The sequence below is a fragment of the Cyclopterus lumpus genome, chromosome 15, assembly GCF_009769545.1.
Source record: "Cyclopterus lumpus isolate fCycLum1 chromosome 15, fCycLum1.pri, whole genome shotgun sequence".
Taxonomy (NCBI): domain Eukaryota; kingdom Metazoa; phylum Chordata; class Actinopteri; order Perciformes; family Cyclopteridae; genus Cyclopterus; species Cyclopterus lumpus.
Window position 1 is genome coordinate 12,824,741 of NC_046980.1, and position 22,612 is coordinate 12,847,352.

The 22,612-nt window shown below is 43.3% G+C and overlaps 1 protein-coding gene across 2 annotated transcripts; it reads left to right on the forward strand.

Annotated features, from left to right (window-relative positions):
* The first annotated feature begins 1,728 nt into the window (after positions 1–1,728).
* On the forward strand, positions 1,729–21,989 carry antxr1d (ANTXR cell adhesion molecule 1d). Of its 2 annotated transcripts, XM_034552727.1 has the most exons (18): positions 1,729–2,115; positions 6,292–6,363; positions 6,446–6,517; positions 6,763–6,844; positions 7,408–7,438; positions 7,523–7,596; positions 8,122–8,190; positions 8,280–8,360; positions 8,459–8,519; positions 12,503–12,601; positions 12,754–12,823; positions 15,578–15,656; positions 15,938–16,033; positions 16,124–16,162; positions 16,281–16,379; positions 16,466–16,630; positions 16,758–16,838; positions 20,855–21,989. In XM_034552727.1, exons 1-18 carry the CDS (start codon positions 1,949–1,951, stop codon positions 21,152–21,154), a joined length of 1,737 nt encoding a protein of 578 aa, XP_034408618.1. In that variant the 5' UTR covers positions 1,729–1,948; the 3' UTR covers positions 21,155–21,989. The 2 variants fall into 2 exon arrangements, with proteins under 2 accessions (XP_034408618.1, XP_034408619.1); XM_034552728.1 differs by lacking the exon at positions 15,938–16,033 and having other exon boundaries at positions 1,750–2,115; positions 20,855–21,957.
* The last annotated feature ends 623 nt before the right edge of the window (positions 21,990–22,612 follow it).

A 22,612-nucleotide genomic window follows, 5' to 3' on the forward strand; every position in this document is an offset into this window, starting at 1 on the left:
TGAATATGACAGTCTTCCTGGTAAAATAATGGCATGAGAGGAAGATCGTGTGAAGAAAACCGAGAAGTGCATTGATCGTGTCGCATGACTCACCCGCTGGACATGAGGAAGATGTTGGCAGCAGCAAGTTGCAGCAGGTGCAATGGACCTCGGCGACGATGCCCTCCCGTTTCTTGGGGACGAGCTACTTATCCGACTGGATCTTCCTCCGTACTGTCGCCCCTCTCCTCTCCCACTCCCACTTATTCCCTTCAGAGAGCGCGCTGAAGCGTGGCGCATTGATATATACACACGCGCTCTCACGCACACACATAGAGGCGCGTACACGCGACTTGAATGTTAGTCCCTTGGCAAATTCCCCCATGTCTGATTTACAATCCTTTCAGTGAGCAATGTCTGCAACAATAACGCTCATTAGTGTGTGTTTATCATCCAATGCAGCTACATGATGTGGGCATACACTGTGCACCTATATATACAACACCTTAGGGTGACATGTTTGTATGTCCCCTAATCCCTGTGCTTTTAAGGTGTATAAATTGGACAATTTGCGCTATACGCCTACATTTCCTAAAACTATGAGTTTAGAGGACCACAGCTGCGGAACAAGACCTCACAAGCTTGTTCCAGCCTGTCGTCAGATCCTACAATGTGCATGAAGCTATTCTGACATCTTATTGTCTTTTAAAAAGTCACCCCGCTAACGGTGCATTGTGCAAATGATATTCAGACGGTATAGTCTGTACACTGTGAGGGATTCAGAGACATTTGTTGGTCACGTTTCTGGAAACAATAAACTATAGTTACACGAGTGGTGGAAGTTGTCATGGTTAATGTGGACAATTGGAAATTATAAACTTGGCCACATGACATGCTGGATGGTGGTCTGGGTTTGCCATCGGGCAAATGCATTATTCATAAACTAAATGTTTCTGTTTAATGAGCATTTAATGAATTATTCTGCTTCAAAGCGTTGGTTTGGGTAAATGTCCTCGTCGTTATCGAGCCAACTTTACACATAAAAAACATCGTTGAGAATAAAGCTCCTCGGGCCATCTTCTACTGTCTGGTTCCAGTGCAATAACTCAATAGGCTGGCAAATATTTTTATTTGATGCCAGATAACATTCCTTCAAATGTTTAGCCTATCAGATTACATTGTATTTAGGAAGTTTCATGACAAGCTCGGGGCCACTTTGAAAACCTTTCAGCATCACTTCCTGTCATGGGTCGATTTGCATTCAGGCCTATAATTAAATTGTCTTCCCCAGTTCTCCTGATTTTCATTTGAAGGCGAAATGCCTGACACGGGGAACAGAAGCAAATTCTAAGGTACATAAAGAATAACAAATAATTGATTATTCAAAACGAGATGGATTTGCTAAATATTATATTAAATCATTGACCGGACTAAAACGGCCTGCTTATTTCAAACTAACCTTAAGTAACTACACGCAAACAATATTAAGGAGAACCGTTTCCTTAAAGGTCGTGAACACAAGTTCAATGAATTGTTTAATACGTGACTTCTGTTCCTCTAATGGTTCGTGGACAAACAAAAGACAATAGACAGACTTATGAGAGGACTCGTTTTTTTCCCCCATTCTCAAATGTATTTTTGGTCATACAGATATCTCATTATGTAGTTTCTGTGAAAAAGTGGAGTTTAGTAATCAACTTCCTCCTTCTCTCCTCGGGTGTCGCTCCTCTCCTTCATGCTGCCTCCTTCAGTGCATTTCTTGTTCTCCGCTCAAGCAGAAGACTTGGAGAGAGCCCGGCTTCAACTCAACACGGCTCCTGTAGCCTGAATGCACTCCGACGAACAGGACGGAACACCGGCAAATAAACGCGTTACACACACGCAGTCGAGCCAGAAAGCGATGGCTGGGAGAACATGTGAAGATCTTTAGTTGTCACAGTGTTGGGGCAGTCAACACAAACCGGGAAAGATGGCGAGGACACAGACTCGCATGTTCCTCGCTCTGGCTTTGCTGGGAATTTTCCTCCTCGATGTGTCGGTAAAAGGAGAGCTACAGGGAGAGCAACAGGAGGAGGAGGAGGAGGAGGAGGAGAGGTCCTGTCAGGGCGCCTTCGACCTCTATTTTGTCCTGGACAAGTGAGTGTCCGATATTATTTACGGCTTTGTTACTTTCCCATCGCTGCGCATTGCCATGCAACCACCCAGTGGTTTGGAAACGCGGAGCGCATCAGTCCGATTCCGTCTGTTGTTGTAAACGGTGCGAAAGAGAAGCAAACCTGAACGTGTGAGCTTCTACATTTGGTAGTCGAGCTTTTATCTAGTGGCTTTTTGTACCACTAAAGCAGTCCCAAATAGGACCTCGGTGTCTTGTTTAACGGAATAACTTTTACATGGAGAGCACGTCCAACACCATTTTAACCCCATTGTTTATCTTTAAATGTCTTTTCGATGATATACAGTATGTGTATATATATATATATATCTATATATATACATACAGCATTGTATTTGAAGTAGGAAGACTATTCTGGACATTGAGGTATGCTTTTCTGTTCTTTTCGTCCGGTTCAAAGTGGAGAGGCAAACAGATAGAGCTTTTACCCACGGGATGTGGGCAGGGCCAGCAGGATGGATAGAGTTTCAGGCTGATGACGCGCCCGCGGACACAGCTGCAGCAGCTGCCCCACAGCGGTGCTATGTGGCCTGGTGATCCTCTAAACTATTCCTCCCCACTGTGTCCTGGACCGGCCATGTATTGGCAGGGGGCAGAGTCCATTCTGTGTTGCTTTTCTGCAGGAAGTTAAGAGTTCTGAAATATGATCAGGTTGTTGTTTCCATGGAACAAAAACACCAGAAAAACATGTATGTTGTCACCACCTTCTATGCTTTACAGGTTGTAACTATGCAGTTAATATGTATATACATTATGTATTAATGCTTTATCTGTTAGATCAACATCTGGCTTGCCAAGTTATGAGTGCATCCTCCTCCAGCTTAACTCGCTTTGTCTTTTTTGGGGGGGCTTTATATTTCACAGAAGATCTAATCTATATATTTTACAGTTCAAATGTAAACCTCTTTTTGAAGTGTGACTCGTAAAATATGCTGTATATGAAAGTGGTACTACATCTTTAGAAATGTAACCCTAATATATTTTTTCAAGTATGTGTTGCCCTGGTTGTCTTCATTTGATAGACGTCAGTAGAGGGCTAACAGGAAATGAGGCACGAGAGAGGGATCATGAAAATGATCCCCAGCCTGATTTGAAACAGAGTCCATTACTTACACCTCTTAGACCTCAAGACGCCCATGAGCCGGTTCTAACATTAATACCAACTCTTGGTTTAACCCCAGATAAAGTCTTTGAAAATCTTTATTGCATTTTAAACATGATTACGCCCTGCAACTATATCGGCTATTAGGTGACACACATTGCAAACCAAGAGGAAAGTGCACCTCACAAGCCTAACAAACACACTTGACTTATTATATCCCATAATAGTGACAAATCTTTTGCCACCTTTTTGGTCTGTGTAAGCCGGACTATTCTAGTTTGTGTGATCTCTGCAGTTTCAGACTGCGCTGCTGTTCATAGCTGCTCAGACATAACAACAACTTTTGTTGTATCTTGGCTCGAGTTGCAAGGTGCGATAGCTTGTAAACACGACAATCAGACACGACGAAACATGCTAAGTTGGCAGAGAGAGAGATAGGATGATAACAAACACACTAGGTATGGCTGAATATGTGGCCATATTTGGGTAGAAGAATACAGGTTATATAATATCAACAGCATGACTCGAGCAGTGATTTCGCGGTGAAGCTGTTAAACACTGGGATCTGTGGTTAACATTTGGGGAAATGGAGATGTAATGGTTTTAAAAAAAGCTTGCTGCCTGTCCTCAGTTGCCCTATGTGCACCACCTAACTGGACACGTTGACGTGACAGTTTCCTTTTTGGTTTTGATAAATTTGATGATTTTTTGGGATGTCCACTGCAAACATCTGAAATACCCTCTTCAGTCTTTACCCTTTGCTTCAAAAAGTTTCTGAGGAGCCCGGGAAGCATGACACATCACGCATGGCTGAGCCTCTGCTACGACTCTTGACTGTCTGGACCTGCATGCTTCAGCAAGCCTCCGGGAAGCTTCTGCTCTTCCCCCCCCCCCCCCCCCCCCCCCGAAATGGCAAAGAGTTGTTGGCTGTTTTTCAGATCTTAAATGCCACACAGTGACCTAATCTAATCTACAGTGAGAAATCATGCATTACGAATGCTTCTTCGTGGCTACACCGATCTTCACCTCTTCATTGTCCAGAAAAGGCATGCTGGGTAGAGAATGTGTGTGTGTGTTCCGCCGGAGGAATCTAAGCACACAGAGAGAACATGAGAATACATTCCTACACTCCACGTCTGACAGATACCAGGCTGCATTCTTCCTCTCTATCTGGTTGGCCACAAATAGAATAATAGGTGTTGTGTTTTATGGCTGGGTTGTGAACAGAGATGTATTTTCACTGATCCAAGTACTTGCAGATAAAAGGAGATTCTGCTCTGATAGTATGCGAAATTAGAAATGCAAAAGTGAAGATTAATTGCTGAATTGGTTGGATGATGGCTGTGATTCTAATTAGCAATTATATTCACCCATGCAGTGTCTGTGGTTTTTTTAAACGTGAAATCTCTCAATTATTCTTTTCTGATTAATTGAATAACATTTAATTCCAGAAAAATGTCAGAAAATAATGCACAGGGCCACATCTCCAAATTGTAATTAATTAACCAATTATTTCCGCACATTGAAGGACTAATAATGCTATTTAGGTCAACCCCCTTCTCAGTCATGTATACACATGTAGCCCCTCGCTTCACTCTGTTTGATGAAAAGAACCCTTTAAAGATGTTTTATTTTATCAGACAAACACCTTCTGTCCTGCACACTGGATTGCAACTGAGCTTCTGTTGTGTTCATGTATCAGTAGACTTTGTGAGATTTAGACAAAATAAAAGAGACTCCTCCTGGATCGTAGCTGTTATCATGGCCTCCCATCCAAGGAAAAGGATAAATGGAGCAGGAAGCGACTGGTTAAATAGGAGGCACAAAAAAGCCTAGTCTAACCAGATCAAACTTTGCTCTTTATCTCTTGTATCTCTATTTATATTTCACTTTATGACCCTCTTACACACACACACGCCCTGTCTTTTGCTGTTTGAAGTTGCATCCTTGAATAGAAGCTCACCATATACAGTCTGACACACACACACACACACACACAGACAGACATTTACCCCTACTGAGTGTTACTTCTGCATCCCTCTGTTGTTCATGTCGCAGCCTTTTCACTGTGCGGACCGCCAACCTGTTGTCAAACTGCCTGTGCTCACTGGGACCATCTGTTCCCCCTCTCACACACACACACACACACACACACACACACAGACATAAACACAGAGATACTATCCACACATGGACACAAACAGGCCTGCTGCCTGCTACATGGTCCCTGCTAGAGGCAGCCTGCTACATCTGTCCCTGTCTAACCTCAACCCTCTGGCCCAGCAGCAATTAGCCCCCATTAGCAGCCCCCTGGGACTGGGCTTCATTAAGGACACTGTCATGTACACAGCAGCATGTAGCAGGCTAACCAGCAGCTCTCACCGCTCACAGGTTACCGTCCAAACTAATGGAATGTGACTGAGTGGCCAGAGGAATGTCCTCGAATGGGGAGGAGATAAACTGTTGGTTGGTAATGGTTATTCCTGAAACATATCAATACCATTAAATCCACTTTGTCACATTCTTCGAAAAGGGGAGGCCCTATACTAACATATGGGTTTGTAGTTTTATGAATTGCTCATCTATTTAAAAAAAAAGTTGCTTCAGTTGTTTGAAGTTAAAGTGGCTACTTTTGTGGGTACCCATTTTAACATAAACAAGTCTACATGTTGGACTGTACTAAACAGAGCAATGATTGGACTTATGCTCATAGGTAGCATCACCATGCATTATGACGACAATGTTCACTACTTTAGCGGGTTAGCATGCTACTATTAGCTAATTAGCCCCACATACTAAAGTGTAGGTGAACATTGTCACGATTTCTGGAGGTATTGGTCATAAACCAAATATTTGGACAAATCTAAATAAAAATGACACAAGTTTACCACATTTTGGAAATAGATCAAAAGTTTAATGGCAGTTCATCCAAAAGAGTCTGGACCACATTTATATATTTATATTGAATTATTATCATCCAGGCCAACACAACTGTGTTATTTTTGTCTTATACAGTTGTGTTCTTGTTGTTTTTCAGATCTGGCAGTGTAAAGAATCACTGGATCGAGATTTACTCCTTTGTAGAACAGTTGGCAGAGAAGTTTATCAGGTACAAGCAGAATAAATCATTCACACATTTGGATGTTTTTTGTTAGCGCCCGCATTAATTTAAAACAACTGTGTGTTTGCAGCCCCATGCTGCGAATGTCCTTCATTGTCTTCTCCACACGAGGAACCATCATATTGAAACTGACGGAGAACAGGTAAGACCAACACCTGGACTCTCACGGATTCTTCTGTCTGGATCTTTCCCTCCCTAAACTAAACTAGTATTAGACATGTCCTCTCGTGTTGTGTTTATCTTTGGTTTTTCAAATCTCTGGATTTTGGACCAATTCAAACCATCTCTACCTTCTTCTTTCTAACTCTATTGTACACATATCTCATTCCCTAAAAGTAGCCATCTTTCGGTGAATTTAACCAGGAATTGTGTTTGTTTACCCTACAGGGAGGCCATCACTGGAGGCTTAACAGCTCTGAGGAGGGTTATCCCCGGAGGAGACACATTTATGAACTTAGGCCTGGAGATGGTAAGGATCACGCTTTAAGACCCAAAACATTGGCAAAGCCAGCCTAAATCACACTAGTTATAGTCATCACTATAAGATCACTGTCAAATATCCACTGAGGAATAATTGAGTGTGGCATGCAGGTGGAACCGGGGCTGGAATGAGATTCGGATGAGGAGTGGCTCAGATCATCAATGACTTGCTGCTTCTTGAAACTGCTGAGCTTTTAGTGTTTCTACTGAAGCCAGGCGTTGCCAGATTAAGCATGATCCCACACTTCGACATTGTCTAGTTGTCATTTTCATTCAGATGACTTCCAAGTTTGATCATCTAAAGCAAAGAGCAATCAGGTGAAGAAAGAGTTCATATTTACAGTATGTCTATCAAAAGAGCATCCAACAATCTTCAGTCATACAGCGTAATTGAATGCCACCTGCTCCAAGCTAATGAGTATTGAGCCTCGCCACTCTTGGCAAAATGACATTTATGGGCTGGCTTTGTAACAATATCAACATGTTTTAAACCAGTGCCCGCTATTGTAATTGTAATTTTCTGAAATTGTACTTGTTTCTTTGCAACTGCAGGCTAATGCGCAGATACATCAAGAGAAGCAGGGTAAGCGCTGTCCAATATGCTTCCTCACATGAGCCTACATTTAGTGCGTTGTTTCAGAGGACATGACGGTTTTGTGCTCTGCAGGCACAGCCAGCGTTATCATCGCTCTGACAGACGGAGAACTGAATGAGTGGCAGTTTGACACAGCTCAGCGAGAGGTAAGAGGAGTTCGGGAGGTGATTTCAGGAGGTGAAAAGATGTGAAGGTTGTAGACACGTAAACTGCCACAGGGCATGGACTTGTTACTGTAGGTTGTTGTTGTTGTTGTTGTTTGTTAGGTTCAATATGTTCTTGTTTTTCATTTTATTGATACTGAGTGACATATTAAGTAATTTCACAGTATTTTCTTTGATTGATGCACTTGCAAATTGGAATCAAATAACGTGGCCGTTAATAATTTGCTTTGTTTAGCTCACATAACCACACTGAACACAAGTTGCGAACGCTCACTATTTCCTGTGATTGTTTTTATTCTGGGACATTTTGTAAAGGTTTCATTGTTAGATGGTTATTTAACAAATATGACCCACCTTTGTGTCAGTGTTTTAACTATGCTATACAGAGTTAATGTCCTGTTGTCTCGCTCCTTTCTAAAATGTCTCCTGTGTAGACTGTTTTTTGGGAGATTTGTTTGCCTCCACAAGCAAAGGCCTGAATTCTGGTTTATTTGTTCTGTTTTGCAGGCTCAGAGGGCCAGGTCTATGGGAGCCATTGTTTACTGTGTAGGGGTCAAAGAATTCAACCAGACCCAGGTAGGATCGACAGAAGGATATTGAAGATATTGAAAATGCATTAAAAAAAATGCATTCACAAGTCTTTCTGCGTCTGCATGTTTTTCTAGCTCGCAACTATTGCAGACACTGTGGAGCACGTGTTTCCTGTATGGGGAGGATTCCAAGCCCTGAGGGGAATCATTGACTCGGTAAGACACATACCACATGTAAACAGATTCACACTCATCCACACACAATCCTATTATGTTATTAAATTGTCTTTTTCCCCTTTTGTCTGATCACTCAGATCATCAAGAAGTCCTGCATTGAGATTCTAGCGGCAGAGCCGTCCAGTGTGTGTGCAGGAGGTAAGAGGTGTGAGGTGCAAGGGTTTCCCCTTCTTGTTAGGACATTGGGCGGTCACGGTGTGCGATTGCGTCAGATGACAGCCATCTAAAGCCTCTGGAGTGGAACATGAGGTTGAGTAATCGCACGGACGCTTATGACTGCGGAGTGACAGAGAGCGTATTGTCATTCGCGGCCGGGGGAAATTTGCATAGCTGCTTCAGCACAGCGTGTGTGCAACAGGGAGGAGGGGGGACGGGTGTTGGTCAGAGGAATTAGCCGAGAATCTTTAAGCATGGCTGCTTCTCTGGCCTAGTTTTAAATGGCTGTTTCAACCCTGTGCTCCTTCCCACCTCTTTGTCCACGTCCTTGTGCCTCTGGACAGCAGTTTCAGGATGTAAAAAAAAACAGGATGACAACTAAAGAGAGACGGTGAGAGAGAGCCGTTATGTGTAGTCAGCAGGATGGATGAGCTTTGACATGACCTTATTAGGGCTCACTTAAGAGAGTGCATTTGCAGCAGTGCTACCAGGACAACCAATGGAGATTAGCCTTCACTATGGGATATGAAAGATGGGAAAAGAGATGGAGAGGAGGGAGGAGGGGAAAGCTGGGGATTTTAAGAGCAATGCAAATTTAGCCTTCAAACGACAAATATAAGGAAGGAGAAAAAAAAGAATTGCAGTTGTCACGTCATGTGATAATTACATTCTCTGGTCTGGAGTGTGTCACTCGACATGTGCCCAAATATCCTCCAACAGCCTCATTTATTATTCGATTGATGAGCAGCCTAATGGTCAGTGAACTAAGAAACCGAGGACACGCTTTAACCAAGACCTGATTCTGGCCTAATTAATGAAGGGCAAAGAATGTAGTTGACTGAATACATGCTTATAAGTGTGCTGCCTTTGTTGTCACACAATGTGTATAAATAACATATAACTCTTATGTTAGACATGCAGTGCTTTTATATATATATATATATATATAGAGAGAGAGAGAGAGAGAGAGAGAGAGAAATATTTATATATATATGATCTTGCTTATTGTTTCAGTATGAACTCATATTATATTATTGTCACGCACTTTTATTTTAAACTGCAAGACTGTGGTCAAGATTCCCAGAGGTTTGAATATAACCATCTTCCCCTGCTATCCTTCCATTTTAATGTATGTACTTATATACTGACATATCACATAGGTATTGTGACAGTCTCTCTCTCTGTCTTCCTCTCTGCCTGCATGTAGTCACATACCATACATGCTTGACACCAACACACACATGTTAAGATGTTCTTTCGTCAGCATACACACACACGCACGCACACACACACACACACACACACACACACACACGTACGCACATGTCCCTTACATTGATGTGAAGTGACCAGACCGAGCTGCCTGCAAACAGGCCATCAGACTGGACAGTGAACGTTGGGCCACACTATCAGACATGACAGGACTGATTCCCCTCTAACACACACACACTCAGAGGACAGTGAGAGTTGGGCCTTAGATCTAACATGACAGCAGAGATTGCTGCTTTCATTAACGTCTGACCCTTCCCTCCCGTTGTGCCGTCCTCCTTTGCCCCTCCCTGCCCTTCACTGTCCTGTCGCACTAATGTGATTGAAGTGGCGCTGTTCGGACAAGCCGCAGCCCATTTTATCCACGCATGCGAGACACACATGCATTCAGATGTGTATAGTCACACACAGGCACACATTCATACAAATCAAATCCTTGTCAACCGCTCAGGTGTAGATGTAAATGGACATGTGGCCACAGAGGCAGGCAGAAAGCAACGCGAGGGCAGCAGCATATGTGTTGTACATGTCAGCAGGGCACCACCAGTCCCTGCCCACCATGTGTCTGACAGCACTGATCTTTTAACCCATCAAGCCTCGATGTGTGTGTATCTGTGTCAAGTTGTGTGTATGTTTTCAAATTGAGACTTTTTAATTTTCTATCCATCAATTATTTATTAAGATTAGATAAAACATCTTTGGAAACAGCGATACAGCGAATTTAAAAATGTTTATTTTTAGAAAACATTTTGCTTTGGAAATATTCATGATGACTAAACTGTCATCATGATCATGTAGTTATAATGCAACGTACTGCTTAATTGCTAATGAATAAAGCAACGCCAATAAGCAATTTTCAATTTTATTTTCAACTTTTAAAGGAGTATGACAATTGTCAGTCTCAGAATTAGATTTCATTGGAGTAATATCTGCCAATCTACCATGACCATGTTGTGTTTTCTTGTGCGTGTGTGTGTGAGTGTGTGTGTGTGTGTGTGTGTGTGTGCACATACGCCCTGTCACAGCGCAGCTCATGCTGTTTGATGGTAATATTGTGTGAAAGGGGTACGACTGCTAAAGCAGCCACGGCACTGAGCAATAGGAATAATTAGTGTTAAGACCCCAATTAAGTTGCACATTGTTGTGGCTGAAAACCACTACAAACCACATAAACCATCAGGTAATGTGAAAATGATTGAATCAAAGTTGTATAATAATATTTTATATAGTTGGTTTTACAGTACATTGAGAGCAGCAGGAGGAGGGAGAAGACATAGTGAACAGTTCATTATTAGGCTGTAATGAGATGCGTGTGTAATTTGGTGGTGTATGTGTGTTTGTGTGTGTGTGAATACACATGTATAATACACATGTATAATCTATAGTATAGTCTAGCTGGGGAAATGGCAGAAGCAGCACTGACAAGTTGCATTTTATCGAACATCTGTAAATATGCACACACACACACACACGCACACAGATGGACACAGTTGTTTGAGGTTGGCTGTGTGCATAGTTCTAGGTTATTAGACATTTGAGTTTATCTTTCTGAGGCTGGATAACTGCACTGTCTGTACAAACCAATTCAATGTGTGATAATTTGTATTATTTCAATACCTGCTGTATATCATATACAGTATGAAATATATACAATGTATCCCTGTTTTGTGAATGCTCAATTTCCATGAGTCTTGTACTTCATCACTTTTTCTTCTGGATTATACACTCTTGTGTATGTCACAGCATCTGTAAATACATAGAGATGTGTAGGCAAATATAAAGCGGTGTTTGTTTCCTCCACTCTGCCTATGTTGGTGTATCTGTATTTATGGCTCTTCAGCTTGTCTGAACTTTAAGGAAATACTGTTACATATATACACCCAGAGCCTGTGATGTTTTTATCTGGTGTTCTTCACGCCGGATCTTTAAATGTTAAAGGTGTAGCAAATGTTCACTTCTATTAGCCAGGATAATGCTAGTGGAAAGCCCACTGCACAAAGACCTCACACACGCACACATGCACGTTCATAATTCACATACTTAGAAAATGCAACGGCAGTGCACACGTACAGTATGTACACCACGTTACGAACGGATGCATACAGACATGTGTTAATGGTGCCATAGTTAAGGTCAGACCTACTTTGACAGAGCTGTGCTGTTGTCAGCCCTGTAGGCATGTTTTTAAGCAAGTGGTTTTTTTTCCGCTCTCTAACATATGCTGGGTAGCAGCCACATAGACACTCCAGCATATGCTGGCAAGCCTCTGTTAGTGCGCTTTAACAGTGCCTGGGGGAAACTAAAGGTCAACACCACACACACATACGCATACACCTTCTAGCTACTGCGCGGCACATATTTGTGAATAGCAGCAATTTTAGCATTAGCACCATTGGAGCTTATTATGGCCTTTCCACACATGCACGCATAAGCACACAGATATAAACAATCAGTAATGAGGCATGCACAAGTTTCTGCTGCTTAAGTTGAGCACGTCAGGGAGAGAATGGCTGCAAGCATGCAACATAACGGTACACCGGAAATGTTCTCCTACTTCAAACTAAAATAGTAGCCCGATTTTGATCTTCTACATCTCTCACATACAGCTGAAAATATGTATCTTATCATTGTCATGCTTGAGTGTGCATATAGCGAATCGATTCTGATGGTGCCTGCACTCGTTGTTTTTGTCTCAGAGAGTTTCCAGGTGGTGGTGAGAGGCAATGGGTTTCTCCATGCCCGAAACATTGACCAGGTCCTCTGCAGCTTTAAACTAAATGATACGCTCACTGTGGGTAAGTTATGCAACCATACACAAGAGCATGCAAGCTAACTCACAAATGCATTATGGGATTCTGGTTTGGCTTGTGCATTTAAGAAAAATGTGTGAACCCTGTCGACATTTTTCAGACTTAAAGTGTGGTTGTGGTTGTTTCTCCCTATGCAGACGAGAGACCAGCTGGAATAGAAGATACCTTCCTGCTCTGCCCTGCTCCGGTCGTAGAGGAGGTTGGGAGGTAAGCTGCACAGCTCTCACTGCATTTACACCCCAACACGCTTTCTCAGTCATCACTCCAGTTGCTAAACTCTCCATGTTCAGCTGCAACACTCCCAGATATTTGCCAGCTGCACGCAAGTTTGGTGTGGATACCAGAAGACTCCCGTCCTTGAACAAATTAGGGCCAAAGTCATTGAGTGTCTGTGATCAATCAGTGTTTGTCACAGCTAACGAAGCCAGACACCAATCACAAGGGGACAACAGGAGTAGAGCCCAGGAAAACAACTTAATGAGAGGACCGTCATTACCGTGTGTGTGTGTGTGTGTGTGTGTGTGTGTGTGTGTGTATGTTTGTGTATTTACGTGTTGTGTGATGTATCCCAATCTCTGTCTGACACGTTGGGAGAGCAAAAAAGTGTGAGTGGAGTCGGTGGGGCAGTGTAAAGTTTCCTTTGAGGGCTTCTGGCTTTGCTTCTGGTGATGAAGAGCAGAAGTTTCTTATAGGGCAGACAGAGCGATGCTGTGGGCTGAACTCAGAGAGGACCGAGGCCCAGCAGCCTCCCCGTCCCCGCTGCCTGCAGTCCTGTGCATAATTATACACTCTGGCCTGCGGCCTCAGACACCTCCCAGTCATCATCTGTCTTGTTGCTGTCACTCAGATTTCTAGCGTGTTTTGAGCTTGTCTTGTCTGCCAGTGAAAAGTACTGCTTTGAGATTTGGAAAGAGGAAATGTAGTTTTCAAACTGTGGCGGCAGGGATATTTAAGAGTCTGTCACCTTACAGTATTATTTCACTCCCACGATATAATAGACGTGGCACATATCATTTTTATTTGAACTCAGACATTAGGGGATTGCTGAAAACACAGCAACAATTCACCTTATTCACAATCGAGCAGTAGTTGTTGTCGGTTGGGCTGTTACTCCTAATAGCAGAGCAGAACAGGGAGCATCATCACACAATGCAAGACAGCCTGGAGGAATTATGCTTCCATGTAACAGAAGCCGATCAGAACAGGGAGCACTGCCTTAACACGCTGAGTGCTTCCAAAGAGGAAGTCAGCTGTGAATGGCTGAGGGACCCAGAGAGGAGGCCAACAGCTGGTGTATAAGTTCTGGGCTGCGGTGTCATAACGTTAAGATAGACATGGAAATAGGAATTGAAGCGAGGGTGCCACTGTGCAGGCTGGACAGGTGTTTTCGTTATTCGTAAGCTACAGTTTATATCCATGTCTGTCCTAAATGTTATTGCTTACATTTATATATATAATACATTTTGTGTACCTATAAATAAAGCTGAACCACCCACACATCAGGAAATGGACCAATTATACCAATAGTATAGGGATCGCCTCCTAATACAGATTGCAAAGCAAACTTTTCACTTGTTTCTGTCATTTCATTGACCAGACTTTATCAATAATGTGTACAATCATTAGATGCATCCCTAAAATGTCAGATCCCATTAAAGGTAAACTGCTTCTTGTTTTGGGGTTGTAACGTCTATACATGAGGTCTGAGGGCAACACCTCTTCACCCAAACCCCAAAGACCCTCACTCACCTCCTGTTCCACCCAAGCCTTGTCGCATATAATGAAGTCATTGACGTTGCCGTCACACAAATCTGTGTTGACTGGGAACCTTCCGGATGCAGCTCCCCCTCCTACACACACAGGGCAAAGACATATATAGTGGTCAGATTGATGATTGATAGGGGCTGAGATCCATCTGTCAGAGAGGAGCTGATAGCACCGTGTCCCCTGCCTGCCTGAGAGGGAGGGCTGGCCATATAATTGGGAGGGGGGACAGAGAAGGGAGGGAAGAAGTAGAAGAAAAGATGAGTGGCACCTGCACCGCCAATTTCCTTCTCTAAAGTCAGTGTCAGCATGAGTTATGAGACGAGCTGCAGCGGTATGGAGAGGACACAGGAGAGGGTGAGGAGGCGAAAACAGAGTCAGAGATTGAGGAAGTGTAGAGGGGGTCTCTGAAGGGAGGGACAGTGCTGAAGGGATGTAGAACAGGAAAGGCCCTCCGTCTACCATCCCCCACTCTGTTTCCTCTCCTCTGCCCCCCTCCCCACCCCAGCAGTGACCTCCCCCTTGTCGCCCCCTCCTCAAATCTGAACCCAGAGCTCAATGCCCCTCTTGTATCTGCCCCCCAAACCATAAGAACAGCACAAGAAGCCTTTCTCCATTCTTTTCCAAACCTATAACTACAATCCAGCGCTCCACGTTTCCACACTCAAACGCCTATTTGGCAAAAATGTCTAGTTTTTGTTCATATTTCTTAAAAGCTTTATGAATGACCTGTCAACTAAATATTACGCTCACGCCTCAATCCTGTACAGTCTTTGCCTCCATCGACCTCGCTATCTTTCGAACCAATAACTAAACATGTCTTCCTGTTTCTTGTCCCCGCCCTGCCTCTCTGTGTGCGGTTATAGCTGAAGATATCAGCAATGAATACCGGAGAGTAGTAAGTAATTTAGCTGTCTGTGGTTTCCACATGAGAGGTCTGGTCTGATCCAAACAGAAAAGATTCCTTCTGTGGGTGGAGAACTCCTTGACCTCTTTAGAGACATTGGCTTTGTGTCTATGTCAGCATGTTAGTGTGCTTATAAGGCAGCAAGTATGGACAAAGTAGAAGGAGGAATGTGTTTGACACCCCGGGGCGAGCTGGTACAGTAGACAAAACAAAACAGCAAATGTGTGCACTCAAGCGTTTTTTGCATTTATTTGTTGGACGATAAGACACCAGATTGTGTTTTTTTGCAGGGTGATCTACCTGCAGGTGAGCATGAATGAGGGCCTCTCCTACATCACCAGCTCGGTTCACATTACTACTACAGAGTGTGTGAGTACATCCTGCGTATAAAGTCTGCATTATCACAACAACACTCAATGATCATTTCCTTCTGGCATGCTGCCTTATTTGAATGAACTTTCTTTGAACCTTCTTATTTTCTTTTGGTTCTCTAGTCCTCTTCTTCTCTCCTCCCTCTCTGAGGTCTCCTCTGTTGTGTCTGTCATCAGAGGAGACTGTGAGTACTTTCGCGTTTCATTTTCACCTTTCTCTCGTCTCTCGTCTTTGAGTCCAGTTGGATCTGAATCCCGTCCTTCTGTGTTTGTGTGCAGTTTGACGGCACGATCGTGCTCGTCTCACTGCTGGTGGTGTTCCTGCTGCTGGCTCTGCTGCTGATGTGGTGGTTCTGGCCGCTCTGCTGCACTTTGGTCAGTTTGAACTTCAGACATTGGCATCATCAGTCGTTCGTTAATTACATCTTCGGTTCCCTCATGGCATTTCTTTTGTTCAACCTGCAGGTGATCAAAGAACCTCCACCACCTCCTCCCCCAGAGCCAGTGAGGCTTGTTTTATTATCTCAATGCAACTGTTGTAATTGACATTCGTGGTAATAATTAATAGTAGTATGTTTGGAAGGATATGTTGCTTTGTCACGTAATTGAGTTTTACTCTAAGGACTCAGATGATGAGGACGGGATGCCCAAGAAGAGGTGGCCCACAGTGGATGCGTCCTACTATGGAGGAAGAGGAGTGGGTGGCATCAAACGCATGGAGGTATGCACGTTCTCACACGCGCACACACACAGACACACACACGTTCAATGCTCAAAAGCATATCAATATAAATGAGGCTTTCCTAGGTGCGATGGGGGGAGAAAGGGTCCACTGAGGAAGGTGCGAAGCTGGACAAACCTAAAAATGCAGTCGTAAAAATGCCAGAGCAGGAATTTGAACCGTATGAGCCAAAGCCTCGAAAACCACCACGCCGCCCCCCACAGCAGAGGAGGTGGTACTCACCCATTCAGGTTAGTCTTTTACGCAATACATTGAGAAAAAGTTGAATGTACATTTATGGTTGTGGTTTTGATTTAAAACATGTGAAATGTAATTATTTTCTTCTGCCTTCTTTTGTCTTTCTTTCCGGTCCTCTAGGGGAAGCTGGATGCTCTGTGGGCTTTGTTCGGGAGAGGTTACGACCAGGTATCTCTGATGAGACCACATCCTGGAGACGAGGTGAGCTTCACACTCAACTACAGTCACATTTCCTTTTTTATTTTCACCTAAAACACGACTAGAAAATCTAATGCACAACAAAACAGGCATGATGACTGATACAAAACTACAATTTGGTAATTAGGTGTAATTTTGGGGGATTGCTCTATGGGTAAAAAACACCTAAAGGCTCTTTTATGGGTTGGATGGCACACAAGGTTTTAATGTGTTTTCCATCTCTGTATGTGCACAATGGAGCATCTGCATCTGTCACATTGCATCAAGACAACACATGTAATTGAGCAACATGTACAATTCTCAACACAGCAGCTCAGTACTGATTTTCTACATGCACACTGACACACAAACAGACGGTCAATGAGCCACTGATAGCGCTCTCTTCGTCAAAGCTGCCATTGTTTACGCACAAGGACGACTGTCTTTGACAATTCCCTGAGACTCCTAGGAAATTACAGGCTTTTATAAGGTTTCGAAATAGTATGTTACACACTCACTCTACTTGCAAGTGATAATTACAGTAGAAAACAATATGAGGTTTTATTTCAGCTGAACATTTGAATGTGCTATCTTACTGGCCACTACTGCTGTTTCTGAAAAGTCTTAAATCATGACATCACTGTCTGTGGCAGAACGAGAGAGAGAGCAGAGCGGCCCCTATTATCTAACCATGACCCAGTGTGTGGCATCCCATAACCCTTCCGACATGTTTTCATCATCATACTGGTTGTCATGGTGAAACAGCTGCTTCGTTGTAAATGGTTTCATTGTCGCCTCTCATTGCGGAAGCCATATCACTGGGAAATGTATTGATTTGTTCTTTGAATGACATGATTCATCTTTAGTATGCAACAGTGTGTGTGTGTGTGTGTGTGTGTGTGTGTGTGTGTGTGTGTGTGTGTGTATGTGTGTGTGTGTGTGTGTGTGTGTGCGTGTGTGTGCGTGTCTACTAGAGTCTGTAAAAATGCTCACCATCAATGGTTTTATGACCTCTTTCCATTTTGGATTTTTTTTCTCAGCAGAACAATTCATCTCTGTCAGGGCAAAAGTTCCTTTAGTCTTTGTCAGCCACTTTGTGGGGTTGTGGTTCAAAAATTACACCCACAACTCCCTTCACGGGTCATTATCTCACATGAAAAGAAATGAGGAGGGGAAAAAAACATTTTTGTTGCAAAGCAGATAGTTGTTTAGAATTTGTGCTCATAGCCATATCTGACGTGACAATGATTTTTTTTTTTATGTTGACAAAAGACAGGCGCCGATCTAAATCCCCCAGAGTAGTAATGTCCAACATCTCTGCAAAAGCAAGAGACAGGAGGCGGATGACAAACAGCCCAAAAAAGTGATAAAAAGCACAGCGATAACTAGCGCTGACCAATGTCGATTGCCAAGCAGCAGCTCAGGAGGAGCTCGGCCTGCTTTCGCCCCACATTACTGCTACTTCACTGCCTCTGCAAACGGCCATCAGCGGGGCTGCCAGTTTCTGCCACACGGCTGTATGCGTTTGATCTCTCTCTACTGTGTGTGTGTGTGTGTTCGTGCGTGCACGTGTGTGTCACTGCAGCGTGTGTGTCAGCTCTGCCGACTGAGCGTCACGCAAACAGATGGGGAGTTGAAAGGCCACGAGCCATATTGTGACAGAAGAGATTCCCTCCTTTTGTCCCCAGAGCTGATGGCTCTGATGGCCCCGTCATACAGCACAGGCCGGAGCAGAGGGCGGCCGCCATCCCTCCGTCCTCACACACAGGACGCGCAAATGAGCACCGCGGCCACTCCCCCTTCCTCCCCCTCTTCCCCCTTCCGTCCCAAGTCACTTCCCTTAAACTGGATCAATTCACCCAAATTACAAAAACAAATTGTATCACTTCCCTCGAGTGGTATCGAGCCGTGCAGACAGTTTTAGTGGCTCGAATGACAGTCGAGGTGAATGGAATTGTGTTGTTTGTTGACAATTTTGATGACAAAACAATATCAACACGTAGACCACCCTCTCACTTGTTCGGAAGCTTTCAACCACACCACTTGACTTTTAGACAGAGCTTTCTCACGTTGTATGGAACAGACCATTTTAAATAAAAAAAATAAATCATGTAACATTTGTTTCAAGTTACCGTTTCACTGGTATCCCACAGAAAATGCTTCCAACCGTTTTTATTGGGATTATTTCTTCTATTGAAAGTAGTTCCAGTGAAAATGGTTTACTTTATCATCTCCAGTTTAAATTCACAACTAATAGGCTACAGTTTTTTTTATCAGAAGGCCCATGGATTCTGGAAAGATATGTGACTCTTAAATTTTGTTATTTGATAAACACATTGAGCACTCCAACTATAGAGGAACTAATGTACCTCTATTGTGTTGGTATGGAGGAAGACATCTCAGAAACTAACTAACTAACTGAAAGTCTCAGTAGATAAAATCTATTTTGTAATTTGGTTAAGCTGACCCTTTTAATATGTGCTTCAGTGCAGCATATGAACTCTATGAAGTGTGCTGACACTTTTGAGCCCACATGAAGCATTTCCTTATATGTATTGCTGTAATGTCATGCAAGGTGACAAGCAGGGCTGTCAGGTCACATGTGCGTCTTCTCTCTCTCGTCTTCCTCGGGTTTTTTTTACTACAAAATATCCGATTTGTGTGTTTATTACGGGGAGTGTAAAGTCTCGGGCCTCAGAAGGAGAAACAGAGGCTGGTGTGAGGATGCTGGAGGTGTTTTTAGGGTTCAAGTGTTTGAAGTAAACAATCGTCAACAGGGAAAGTAAAGCAGAGACAAAGGGACACACAAGAAGACTGACCATCACAAGTGGCTCATTTATGACCTCTCACACAACTCATTTATGTGCATACCGTCTCCTCCAAAGTGGAACACATCTACTCTTCTACTCCAATGCTCTGCTGCAAAACCAATCTTGTGTTGTTTTGGTGCTCTCTTGCAGCCAGCCCCTAAACCTTTCTCTCTCTGTTTCTGTTATTCATGAGGCCGAGGTTTCATTCAGGCCATATGTTCTGGTGGCATGCTTACAGTCACACACACACACACACACACACACACACACACACACACACTCATATTCATGAGCTTGTGGTCTCATTGTGTCCATATGCTCTCTCTGGTGATGTGCTGCTGCTCTGCTGCTCACAAACTAGCCTTTTCACCGCGGTCCAGCAACAAGACCGAAGCAGTCAGCCCCCAACTGGGCTGTCCCCAATCAATTACTCAACCCTCATATATATATATACACACACACACACACACACACACACACACACACACACACACACACACATACACACAATAGCCTCCTCAGTCACAAAGCTACTGCTGCTTGGGGTCCTCTTATTGGCCCCTATGTGACTTTAGGGCCTCTCTGTTTAATAAGGTGTTATAATCAGACCACCAAGGGTCTGTGACACAGAGACCTACCCTCCATCCTTCACACACACTGACTGAGCAAGACAAGCGTGTGTGTGTGTGTGTGTGTGTGTGTCTACATAAGGCTGCTATGCAGGGAACAGGGAGGAAAACCATCAATGAGAACAATAAGAGTCGCGTTCCATTATCCCCAACTTGTAAATTATGTTAAACTCTAAGAGTCCTCTGTTATCTATTGTGGGGATATTGAAATCCCCCCCTTTACATTCCAAGTCAAGCACATAAACCACTTTATGTTCTGCATCAAGAGAGGCACAGCAGAGGCTCCGAGAGAAGAGGAGGGGAATGGGGAACTCCACAGACTGCAAAAGCATGTGTCTGTGTGTCTGTGTGATAACGTTCTCAGTGCCTGCCTTTGCTAGCGTCACAGCTATTGTAGTGCAGGTGTGGACAGAAGACAGAAGAAGCTCTGTGTGCCTCAAACACATATGCCTCTGTCAGCCGAGCTGGGCAAAGACTCACACAAATTGTTTTGAATGGGGGATCTTAAAAGCTCAATGACTTTGCACAAATTTGTATTCTGCATTGAAATGATGATGTGTGGTTGTGATTTAACCTTCTTCCACCTGCGTGTGTCTTGTAGGGTCGCTGTATTAGTTTCCAACGGGTCAAAAATGGGGAGTCCACCCCAAACAACCAGACTCCTCCTCGTCCACATCACTCTCCCTCGCCGCCGCCTCCTCCTTCTCCTCCGCCCGCCGAACAGCGACCTCTGGTCTCCAACTCCGTCCCCCGTACGAAGCCTCCATCGAGAGGGCCCCGCACCACACCACCTTCCCGCGCGCCCCCTTCCGTGGCCCAACCACCTCCAGGTCCACCCCCAACTCGTGCACCCACAGGGCCCCCAGGACCCCCGCCATCTCGACCCCCACCCAGGCTCTGACTAAGAAGAGGGCTCAAATAAACAACTGATACATCTCAACTTATTCCATAAAACACCCATGTCCTTCTTTCACCGCAAAGACAACAGAGGCATACAATCTTAGAGGCCAGGACCTCTGTGCTTTGTTGCTGGACAGCAAAAAAATATTTATCTGATATCAAAATCAGCGTCTAGTGCAAAAAATAATAATTAAAAAACAACAAACATGTAGTAACTTGATTAAACCTGTATGTACAGTATTATATGATATGTTGATGTAAGTGGTAAGAGGAAGTGCAATCCTTTCTGGAAATCTAACAAAATGGATTTAGGTGTTGTTGAAAGTTAGACTGAGGCAGTTTCTGTATGCGTGATGCTGGTAAATGTTTTACTTTGGGTTGGCAGAGGATAATAATGTTGAGCAAGGACGTGATGATAAATACAGCATGTAGTAAAAGACCAGAGCAACGATGTCAGTTATATTTTGGTTTGTTAATGTACTCTTAGGTTCCTAGAAAATCAGATTACTTTTTATCCAAATTAATTTTTGTAAAAGTTTATTGATTTTATTGCAACTGCAGTGCAGTTTCTCCACATTTTATTTATTATAGTACAAGCCCTGTCTGCATCTGTTTTCTATTTAGACTCAGGTGGGTTTCTGGGTTTTCAAATCTTTGAGGGAGGGGAATATCAAGATGGATTTAGCATTCTGGCATCTGATGGATTTGTGGTCTTATTAGTATCAAGTAAAAGATTACATTGAAAATGTGTATTGTACTGCATTTACTGACTAAAATGACCATTCACATTATTTCTTTATTAACCTTTTGTGTCTTCAATAAACAATGTTTTTTTTATGTGCGTTCTGGCAGTGATTTATTTCATACTTATTAACTTAGTGTTAAATAGTATGATATTGTATTTCAAGAGGACTTCTTGCAGTCATATTGTGAATCAGCTTACAGACTGTTATGGTCACTGATACGGACACCTAATGACATTTATTTGTTAATTGGATTTTGCAGGATGTAACTTTTAGTGATATAGATTGCTTTCATTAAACTGATGAAGGCATGACACTAGTGATCTATCCATGACATTTATGTAGCCTGCAAAATTATTAAATTCTAATATCTTTAATTGCTTTAGTCTATTAACGGTCATATTTCTGGAACACATCATAGCCAAGATATAAATGACATTTCTTCTGTGCAGTAGTCCTGCAGTGCACTTACTTGGATTATTAACCCAATTTCTAAAAACCCTTTCACCTCGTTACTATGGTTTATTGTGTGTATTGAACTACCGTAATAATAAAATATTACTAAAAAGTGTGTACACTTTCTGAAGCCATTTCATATACATTTGAATGCAGTGCGGATGATGCCCGCTGTGAGAATGTCCTGAATCCATCCAGGACATCTGCTCCCCTCCTCAAACACTGACTGACACTGTGCTCAGACACAAAAGAGTGCGATT